At 52.7% G+C, this 10568-nt stretch overlaps 1 protein-coding gene across 1 annotated transcript; it reads right to left on the reverse strand.

Annotated features, from left to right (window-relative positions):
- Positions 1-1640: 1640 nt before the first annotated feature.
- Positions 1641-7251, reverse strand: LOC308568132 (histone-lysine N-methyltransferase SETMAR). Its single transcript, XM_081160673.1, has 2 exons — positions 7091-7251; positions 1641-3329 (listed from the first exon to the last, which is right to left on the reverse strand). Exons 1-2 carry the CDS (start codon positions 7208-7210, stop codon positions 2535-2537), a joined length of 915 nt encoding a protein of 304 aa, XP_081016799.1. The 5' UTR covers positions 7211-7251; the 3' UTR covers positions 1641-2534.
- Between the last annotated feature and the right edge of the window lie 3317 nt (positions 7252-10568).

Here is a 10568-nt window from a genome sequence, read left to right on the forward strand (position 1 = left end):
CTGCCGCTCCACTTGCCAAATAAAATTGCATTTGCTTTTGAATGACACAGAGGAAGGCCCTGTGACCCCAGCAGCTGCCGGAGCGGGAGGACTCCGCCCACGGGCCCCTCAGCGGGCGGTATTTGAAGTGTGAGGTCCCCCGCTACGTTCAGGGGGACCCCGTGTGTCATCACGTCTGCCCCCTTGGACGGTGGTTGTACTTTAAAGCCAGTGAGAGAAGCCAAGGTGTTGCCTGTATGAAGCAGCTTTCTCCTGGGGGTGGTTGTCTTCATTTTGCTGTTACTCGTGACTGTTCGGCCTCTTAGGAAACTGGGACTCAGAGGGTTTGCACAGCGCCCAGGGGACCTGGCTGAGTGAGGCGGGACCAGGACTCGCCACCTTGGTGACTTCTGTTCTCCCCACTTACCGTCCAATCCACAGTTTTACTGTGAGCGTGGGGTGGGGGTAGTGGGTGGATGAGGGGAGGGGACTGGGGGACGCCTCCAGGGAGAAGCGGCAGAGCAGGAGGTGGGTCGGGTTAGAGGTTAGCGCCAGGCGGGCCAGGTCTTGGTTCTTGTCCTACCTACCCTGGCTAATACTGTGACTTAGGGCGAGTTACTGGACCTATTTGCTCTTCAGATTTTGAAAATTAAGTGGAAATACTTCTAGAAAAGGCAGAAACTTGGACCTGCCTTGTGTCCACTCCTAACTTGGAGGGTCAGCGCAGTCAGCAGTTCCTCTGAGGTAACGAGCTCGCGTCGTGACCTTTTCACAGGGCGGCTTTCATCCCTGCCCCCCCCACCCCGACCATGCCCCTCCTTGTAAAACGACCATCTTCATAAAGAAGGGATGTTTAGGGGCGCAGTGGGGAAGGCTGGGTAGGAGGGAAGCACTGGTCCTCCGGGAAGAGTGGGGCTCAGAGGTGCCCCATCAGCTCACGGTGCCAGGCTCACCCCCTCGGCAAGCGCGCTGGGAAGGACTGGGGGCCCTGAGGACTGGGACAAGTGTCCCGACGCGCGCTTGTTGGATGGAGTCTGCCGGCCAAACCCTCCAGTCCTGGTGAAACTGGGCCACAGGTCCCCACTCTGCACCTAACGCTGCTGCCCGGCTGGACACCGGGCATTGCCGCTGGAGACGCAGGTTAGGGCAGCTTCCAAGTCAGCTTTGTCTCAGTTCCAGGAGGAAACCACCACATTCCCACTTGTAATTTCATCTTTATTCCTGAAACCTTTTGCTTCGGGACATAGGAGGCAAGCCAAGGGCTGAATCACACGCTGGTCGCTGTGGGCTGTAGCTCGGGACAGTCTCCTGTGGAGCCAGCCCTGCATCTCAGCCTCCGGGGGCTGGGAACCTTGGGGGTCGCCCCCCCCCCCCAGTGGCAACTGAAACGGTTCTGTGTGTAACGCCTCCCTCTAGTGGCCACATAGTTTTTGGCAGTTTTTGTACCAATGCTGTCCCGTAGAAGAACCTTTTATAAGGGGTTCTGGGGATGTGGGGAATCTGGGGGGGGGGGTAGAAAGGGGGTGCAAAACTTCATTCCATAGGAAGTAATTGTCCTACCATATTTTTCAGTTCCAGCCTCTAGATTTTTAAGAAGGTGGAGACGGAGAACGGGACCTGCAGAGGGGAGGCGAGGCTCAGGAATGGTCTTGTCCTCTTACTGATGATTTTCTGAATTTCTACTGCCTTTATTAATAGTAATTATTAACAGCTACCCACTCAGCATCACTACAAAAACCTTCATTGTTATTTTGAAATTGTAAGAACAATAAAATGCATAAGGTAAAAATAGAAACTCTAAAAAATATACAAAGTATCCCTAGCAGCCCTGGACTCTGACTCTGGTCTTCTCCGCGTTTCTGCCGCAGGTAACTGCTGTCAACCGCCAGTGTGTCTTCCCAGGCTTTTTTCTAAGCATTTACAAACACACACGTGTGTATAGTGACATATGTTAAATAGATTCTGTATGACATACACACATACACACAGGAATCACACGCTAGGACTTAACCATAGCTTCCAAAATATCTGACAAACCTTCATAAGTAACTTGTTTTTGCGACGTCCTTGCTTTAACAAAGGAACTTGATGTTTGCCTTCCCGGAAGTTATTTATGCATTTGTAAAGACCAGTTTATTGATTTTTAGACAGAAGGGAGGGGGAGAGAGAAACGTCGTGGATGTCAGAGCACAGCACTGACACCCACGGGCTGCCTCGCACCCCCCACCAGGGTTTGCGCCCACAACCGGGCACGTGCCCTGACGGGGAATCAAACCGGTGACCTTCCGGTGCTTGGGATGGTGGTCAACCACTGAGCCACACGGACCAGGGCATATGTGCCCAGCGCTTAGCTGGGCAGCCCTGTGTCAGCTGAGACCCAGAGCGCCACCCTCGACGGCGAAAGGTGTCGCTGGCCCGCCTGTAGCCGCCGCCCCATCCCCGAGTTAGTCTCACCACCTGCCGCCGGGGGTGCGGGCGACCTGCTGGCCCGAGCAGAGCTTTTCTCCGGGGGCCCCGGGCGGGCCTCGCCGTCCCGCGCAGAGGCCGGGTGCCTCCTACACGCCCCCCGGGGCGGCGGCGGGCGTTTCCGGGGCGCGGTACAGGGAGCCGTCGTAGGGCAGGACGCCCGCGCACGACGCGGCCCCGCAGTAACAGGGCTTCCCCCGCTTCCCGTCGCCGGGCCCCCCGCCGTCCTCCGCGCCCGCGGGGTTCAGGAACCTCCCCGAGTAGTCGTAGGAGAGCTCTTCCCCGGCCGCAATGTCTCTGGCGGCGAACAGCGCCAGCCGGGGCACCATCGAGTCCACGCGCACGGGGACCATGAGCAGGTTGGGCTCGCAGGAGTGGTTGAGGAACCTTCCCACGTTGCCGACGCGCGTGGGGTCCACGAACGTCTCCATCAGCTGCCCGCGCGCCGCGTGCTCCCGCACGGCGATGATGTAATTGGCGTCCCGCGCCGCCTGCCGCCGGACCCTGGCGCGGGCCTCGCGGGGCCCCAGCACCTCGCCCGCGTACTCGCAGACGAAGCGGCCGCGGGGCACGGGCTGCAGGGCGCGCAGGCCCCAGCCCTTGGCGCGCGTGCGGAACACCTGCAGCCGCAGCCGCAGGCCCCGCTGCACCACGCGGTTCCCGCAGCGCCCCGCGCACCGGCACAGCGCGTTGCACTCGAAGACGGGCCTGCGCCGCGCGGCCGCGCCCAGGTCCCTGAGCCGCGCGTCCCCGTCGTAGTGCTCGCCGCGGACGCAGGGGCACGTGCCTGCGGCGCACGGCCGGTGGAGGCAGGCGCAGCCGGGGAAGGTCACCTCCGCCGGGTCGGCCTCGGCCCCGGGCCCGGCCACGGGGTCCGGCGAGTACTGCAAAACCGGAAACGCGGCGTCAGCGTGACGTCACACCCGCACGCCACAGCGCAGGGCGGAGCTACTCGGCACCGCGCGGATATAAAAGACGCGACAAAGACACTAACGGAGCGCAGTGTGGTAAAATGCTGTCTGAAATGTAACTCTCCAATTTAGAAAAGGTAGTTAATTTTAAGGTTTCAAATTCTGTGCTTTCGTTTTTGGTATAGGAAACACAATAGAAAAAATATATTTTTTTGTTTTATCAGAAACTGAAGGCTTGCTAACCCATTTTGTTACCCTTCAAGCCTGGGTGTCGGGAAAACTAGCACTGAATTTAGGCTTTGAATGAAGTGAAGGGCTTTATCCTGGGCTTTGATTTTTTTTACATTTATCTGATAATACAAACACATATGCATCTTCACTGCAAGTCACCTCAGGTCCTTTGGGGGTAAGTGAAAATGAGAAATGAATGAAAAATGGCCTTTGGGACAGTCTTCCATTGAGTTTTTTTAAAATGATTTTTTTTTTTTTAATTTAAAGACTGTAAATTCTTAAATAGTCTATGATTTTTATTTCAAAAAATGTTTATTATTGATGTTAGAGAGAGGGGGGAGACCATTCATTGGTTGATTCTTGCATGTGTCCTGACTGGGGATGGAACTGTAACCAACTGAGCTCCTGGCCAGGGCAAATACTCTCTGATGTCTTAAAAAGACACTATAGTTCTATTTGAATCTTCACAATGTTAAAAATAGGCATTTGGCCAAGAACTTGCAGACAGAATCCCCAAAATCATATTTGTTATATAGTATTAATAGATACTTAGACTTACTGTAGATGTTATATAGTATTAACAGATACTTACTTACTGTAGATGTTACATAGTATTAATAGATCATCAGACTTACTGTAGATGTTACACAGTATTAACAGATACTTAGACTTACTGTAGATGTTACATAGTATTAACAGATACTTAGACTTAATGTATCGTGTCCATGCAAAGAAATGCTCTTCTTATTCAGTGGGGGCGGGGTGGAGGGAGGACCCCCCCTCCTCGAACAAGCAATGCTGTGGACACCAGCTGAGCCTCCTACAATGCAACTCAATTCTCACACTATCTACCATGGGGTGACATCCCACCCCATCCACGGCTTAAGGGTAAGAGTTGGGAATAAATGCAGAATGCTCAGTGCACAACGATGCACGAGAAACCAGATCCTTGAAGAACTGGGTGGAGAGTTCAAGTTTTTCAACAGAAAACTTAAAGAGGAAAATTTTTTTATAAACCATGGTCACCCAAGAAGCCAAAATGGAGACAGGACATGGCATGCGGAAGAGCAAATATATCTCCTTGGCTGTTCTCATGTGCAGTTTCTCCCTCCCCTGAACTAGACTTGCTTTAACAGCATGAACTTGGGATCTAAAAGGCACAACTGAAGGGCTCTCTAGTTGCACTGAATGTGGGGTCTTGTCTTTTAAACAAATCTGTCTCAAGGAAACGTATGTTCATGAGGTTTGGGGTGTGGCAATGGTGAGGGCTCAGGTTCCTGTCCACAGCACCAGGCATGGAACTGGTGACTCAGGGAATATTTTTATCATTGCTTCATTGAGCTCCTGGTAACTTCTGATCGGAGGCCTGACTTTTCTGAGTCCCATTCTGTCTTGAAACCCAGGAGAATGCAGCAGGATGCTGCACAACATCCTGGGCTTAAAACCCAGGCCTTGGTTCTGAATTCTAAGGAAGTGCCGTGAAAATCTTCATGCCTTTTTTGGTTGTTTGGAAACACCAGCTACAAGAATCTTTGTACTTGGCCTCTAGCCCTGCGTGACTTTGTTTTTGCTCCAAGCAGCTATTAGGAGACTGCGAGCCAGATAAATCTTGTCAAGGGCAAGTGGAGACCTTAAAAAGGATGTCTGAAGCTGGTTTCAGGGACCTGAAAAATAGCTAGATCTGACTCTTAGTTCAAGAGAATCAATTTTTTCTTTTTCTCCCAGTTGGAAAAACTTGTTTCCAGTTGGAACGTCAGAATGCTCTTTTTGCCTTTTTACACAGTTCCCAAAAGCTAACTAGACACAAAGTTATTTTTAGCTTGAGTTTTTCTGGCCTTAATTCTTGAGTGTGCACATGCCTGGGAAGGCAGGGTTTGGGGCCAGCCAGCTGTTCTGACCTTTTATAAGACTGCTTTCTGTGCTCCATGAACATATGCAAGCAAACTCCTTAAAGGCATTTTTAGGCTCATTTAAATGTTTCGAAAATGTTTTATCTTCTTGGTGAGACTATAAACTCCAGGAGGAAGCGATCTTGTCTTCTTTCTGTGACTAACTCTACCCAGAGCTACACATATAGCCAGGCAGCCAGAACACTGTGGGGCTGAGTCTTTGTCCTGATTTTCATTTATGCCCATCAACTGCAGGTGTGAGGACAAGGCTTCCTTACCATCTGCGCCCCCCCCCCCCCATAGCAACAAGTGCTTCCTATCTGCTCTTGTAAACGCAAGGGCAGGAATGGTGTGTTGTCACTATTTTATCTTCAATGCCTAGCACTCAGTCATTTGCTGAATAAAGGAAACATGTATTAGTGTTTCTGACCAGGCATTCTAGTGTTCGGTTTCGCCTAAGCTTTTACGGATCAGTGTTGTGTAACTGCCACGGTAGTTTGAAGAAATAACCATTCCTGACACTGACATCCTGCTCTGCTCTTTGAATTGCTATCGAGTCTCTTATTTGATCCCTGAACAACTCTAGGAAGGGACAGACAGGGTTTGATATCGATAATGGATGTGACAAGGGTTATCCATTTTTAAGTATTTTCATTCTGCAGATGAAGAAACACAGGATCTGAGAAACAGCTAAGATGGCTAAGCCGGCTACCTGGCCCCCTGCCTCTGGGTCCAGAGGACCACTGCTTTCCACTCCAGCATCCTTGTTTTTTTGTTTTGTTTTGTTTTTTCATTTTGGTCATTCCTGTTCCTTAGGCAACACGCGGGTCAAGGTCAGAGGGATGAGACAGTTAGAAAGGGCTCTGAGGTAGTAATAGTAAGGAGCGATTACTGAGTGCTTTCTGCAACCAGGAACTGCGTTTTAGTTGTAATCCTCCAAGCATCCTGCGCGAGAGGCGCTGTCATTTTAATTGTGCGCGGAGGACGCCAAGGCCGAGCGGAGGCCAGTTGATATTTGCCCGGGAACTCGCAGCACGAGGCGGACTCAGATTAGTCCGACTCAAGGGCCACGTTTTTAACCACGGCACGTGGCGGAGATCCGTTAACAGGCCCCATGCCTTACCTTACACACGAGACACCTGGGCCCAGAGGGTCAAGATTTGCCCCAGACCCCTCAGGGAGACCTGGGGACAGAACCGGGGCAAAAAGCCAGGTTTTCGGGGCTCTTTCCAAAGGACCTCATGACACCTCTGCTTCTGCCCTTCAGGGAGCTGCCAGTCTACGGGCAGAAATAGTAAGACTCCCGTTAAGGCCACTGTGGAACGTCAACCAAAAAGGCCGGACCTGTGCTTTTCAGATCTGCCCCCTGCAGACAGGTGCGCGGTGCACAGTCCCGTCTGCAGCCCACCTGCAGCCGCACCTGCACCTCGTGAGCACGGCCACGTGAGCGGCGCGCACGTACCACGTGCCACGTCTGGCCCCGCCCCCGCCTGCAGGGCGCATCCCACGCCACAGGCTGCGTGCGCAGCGCCCGCGGCCGCCAAGCCCCGCCCCCAGCGGGAGGGCGGGGGTCCGGGCGCCCAGCTCTCCGGGAGGCCGAGCCCCGCCCCCTACCTGGAAGGGCGGCGGCCACGCCCCCGGGGGCCACACGCTCACGGGCACGTCCTCCAGGCCGCACGCCAGGTCCACGGGCTCCTCGGGGGCCGCAGGCTCCTCCTCTTCGGACGCCGCCATCCCGCCGAGCGGCTACGTCCGGTCCCGAAGCGCCTGCGCCTACAGGAGCGTGCGCCCCGCGAAGCATGCTGGGAGTCGTGCTCCCCCAGCCCCACCGCCTCACGGGAGTTGTAGTTTTTTTCCTTTCCTGTCACAAGGGGCCTCTCAGACCAGGCTCGCCCTGGTTTTGAGTCGAATGCGCAGCAAATAATATGAAACCTTTCAGGTTGGGACGAAGCTTTGGGAACACAAAGCGAAATGCTTGGCTGGTGACGCAGCAAACCACCTCTCGCTGAAGATGAAATCTGAGTTTTCTCATCACACTTAGTTTTCCCCGAACGTGGGTCTTTGTTTTCACTCGGTAAATTAAACAGGACGCTGAGACTGTGCTTTCAGACCCCAGTTTTGGAGGTATTTGTTGCTGGGACTTTTGTCTGAGTCTGGCAGTACCTGGCCAGGTGAGACAACCATCTGTCCGGTGCCCTGGCACCGAGCCCGGCCGTCTGCTCTGGGTCTGGCTTTCACACACAAAAGGAAAAAAATTCACTATAAAGTACACACACAACTTGGCGGTGACAGCCGGCCGGAGAAAGAATCGTCCTATTTGACCGTGTCCTTAGGAAAGAGCCCAGGAGGTGAATCACAGGCAAGGCGCCGCCTCCCCTTCTCGATGCCAGAAGGCCAGACTTTTAAGCCCTGACCACCCTCCTGCACAGGCTGTGTCGCCCCCTGTCCTGGATGAGAGTTGTGTGTAGACCAAGATCAAAGCTGATGTTCCAGAGTGACCGGCATTTAACCAAGGCCTTGTGCACAGTGCTATTTGTTTCAGCCTGCAGGCATTTCTTTTATAATCTTCACCTGAGGGTATTTTTTCCATTGCTTTTCGGAGAGAGTGGAAGGAAGAGGGGAGAGAGGCGAGAGGGGGAGGGAAAGGGGGGAAGGGAGAGAGAGGGTGATTGAGAGCCGGAAGAGGGAAAGAAAGGAAACACCTGGGCTATTCACAGGTAAAGCGCTTTCCTCCTGGTAACGGTGGGTCCCGTTCTTTCTTAATCTGGGACCAGCCGTGTTACCACGTCTTACAATTTCCCGTTGAAATTCTTTATTTTATTTGACAACTGGGTGTTTATTGAGAACTTGCTGCTTGCAGGGCACTGGGATGGGGTGCGGGGAATAGTGAGAATATGGGTGAGCCCACACTACCCGCCAGACAGCAGACAGAGCCTTCTTTGCGGGTTTGGCTTCGTCCTTAGGACAGTCCCGTGAGGTAGGAGCGGGCCCCGCCTCTCCCCTCTACATGCTGCTCGTAGAGAGCATGAGGTGTGGAGGAGGTAACGCTGGTAAAAAATTTTTTTAAAAAGTGTCTTGATTTGTAATGTTTTCTGATTTCATTGTATAAATATACCTACCATGGCTGATGCCAGTCTGCGAACGGTTTAACAACTGGCTTGCAAAATTCCTGAGTATTAAGCTGTTGATGAGGGTGGGTGCGGGCGGGCTCGGGCTCCTCACAGAAAGTGCTGTCTGTCTGTCCTCAGAACCCAGTCCACCGGCAGGCAGGACCCGAACACCAGCCAGAAAGCAGGCGCCGGCCTCCTGGAGGTGCAGAGCAGAGGTCGCTTCCACCAGCCGTTTTCCCGTCGTTTTCATTTGCAGCGAGAGCGGGCTCCGTGTTTTGAGGAATGAGAATCGGGGGCAGAAGAGCCTGAGGGGATGGCGGGGCCTGAGCAGCCACCCTTCACCTTCCCCCCTCCCATCCTTCAAAGACGCTTTTAGCCCCGAGGCAGCAACCCCCGAACCTTCCAGCAGGTGGTGCGGTGACTCCACCCTGTTTCCCACTTGACTACAAATGATAAAACACTCATTGTACATGAACGGCTGAAATGAAGAAAGAGCTTGAAAATACTTGCAGGCCCTGGCCGGTCTGGCTCGGGGGGTTAGGGCGTCGGCCTGTGGACTGAAGGGTCCCAGTCAAGGGCACGAGCCTCCGTTGCAGGTTCTGTCCCCGACCTGGTCGGGGCGTGTGCTGGAGGCAACCAACCGATGAGTTTCTCTCTCCCTCTCTCTCTCCCACTGTCTCTGAAAAGCAATGGAAAAAGGATCTTCGGGTGATGATTTAAAAAAACACGCAAAACAGACAGACAAATCCCCCGCTTGCTGTCACAGGAGCTGCATCACCTGGATACTCACGCGGAATTTAAATTCCAAGTCACGTGTGTTGACCATGTGGACAACCTAGAATTTTATACAGTTCAGAACTAGTTGTGTTTATCAGCAGTGAAGCTGGAAAAAGTCACGAATACAGCTGGAGATCGCCACAGTCGCAGCGAAACATGCTCCACCAGAGTGTCTCACACACCTCCAGCAGGGCCGGCCGGGTTGAGCTCTTGCATCATTGAAAAGTGGAATTTAAGCTACTTTCTTTGCCTTAGATTCGCCTCAGTTTCTAAGCAAACACTTCCGTATGTGTTTTTTGAGTCCTAGCGACCTGAGGTGCTACGTTAAAGAACGGCTGAGAGTCACTAATATTTACACGTGAGATATCGAACCTCTGCTTCTGTTAGCTTTTTAACTCAGCGTCCTTCCTTTCAAACAGTTCTTTGGTTTCTAACTTATTTACTTATGATTTACATATAAGTCCATTTAAGTTTCCATTAGTCAGTGCATCTCCGCAAATACCGCACTGCGATTTTAGTACTTTCACGCTCAGTTATAACCCGACAACTGCAGTCGCTGCGCGGGGTGTCACGCTCCTCGCGGGCCAGTGCGAGCGGTTATGGTTCTCACTCGCTTGCAGTAACGTACATCATTATTGCTTGATTTCCTGCCACTGCCACTCAGAAAAACGGGTGTCTATCCTTTAAAAAAAAAAAGTTTTTATCCATTTTAGAGAGAGAGAGGAAAGGAGGGGGAGAGAGAGAAACACTGATGTGAGAGAGAAACATCGATCGGTTGCCTCCCACGTGCACCCCGACCGGGGATCGAACCTGCAGCCCAGGCATGTGCCCTGACCGGGGATCGGATCCGCAGCCTTTCAGTGCGCAGGACGACGCTCCACCAGCTGAGCCACTCCAGCCGGGCGAATTCTGCTCTTTTCTAGAGCACACTAAAGAAAGTTTATTCCTACATATCCTACAGATCTCTGGGCGATATAGGAAGAGCCAATGAAAATACTTTTTTTTTTTTTTTTTGAGAACAAAGTGCAGGAATTTCTGTGATGATTCAATTCCTTATTCTCAGCACAGGGCTCCTTGTTTAACTAGCCCCCCCCCCCCCCCCCCCCCCCCCCGTAGATACTCAGATCACAGGGGCTGGCTCTGCGCAGGGATTGGAGTTTGGCTGCCGGCTTCTAGAAAACACTCTTTTTCTTGCCGGTAGAGGG

This window comes from Miniopterus schreibersii (genome assembly GCF_964146895.1).
Source record: "Miniopterus schreibersii genome assembly, chromosome: 15".
Lineage (NCBI taxonomy): Eukaryota > Metazoa > Chordata > Mammalia > Chiroptera > Miniopteridae > Miniopterus > Miniopterus schreibersii.

What these genes read in the sequence shown, in the direction of transcription:
- LOC308568132 (XM_081160673.1), bottom strand. Translation starts at nt 7,210, where the DNA reads ATGGCGGCGTCCGAAGAGGAGGAGCCTGCGGCCCCCGAGGAGCCCGTG. An exon ending in CGTGGCCGCCGCCCTTCCAG is followed by an intron (nt 3,330 to 7,090) that starts GTAGGGGGCGGG and finishes CCGGTTTTGCAG; the next exon opens with TACTCGCCGGACCCCGTGGC.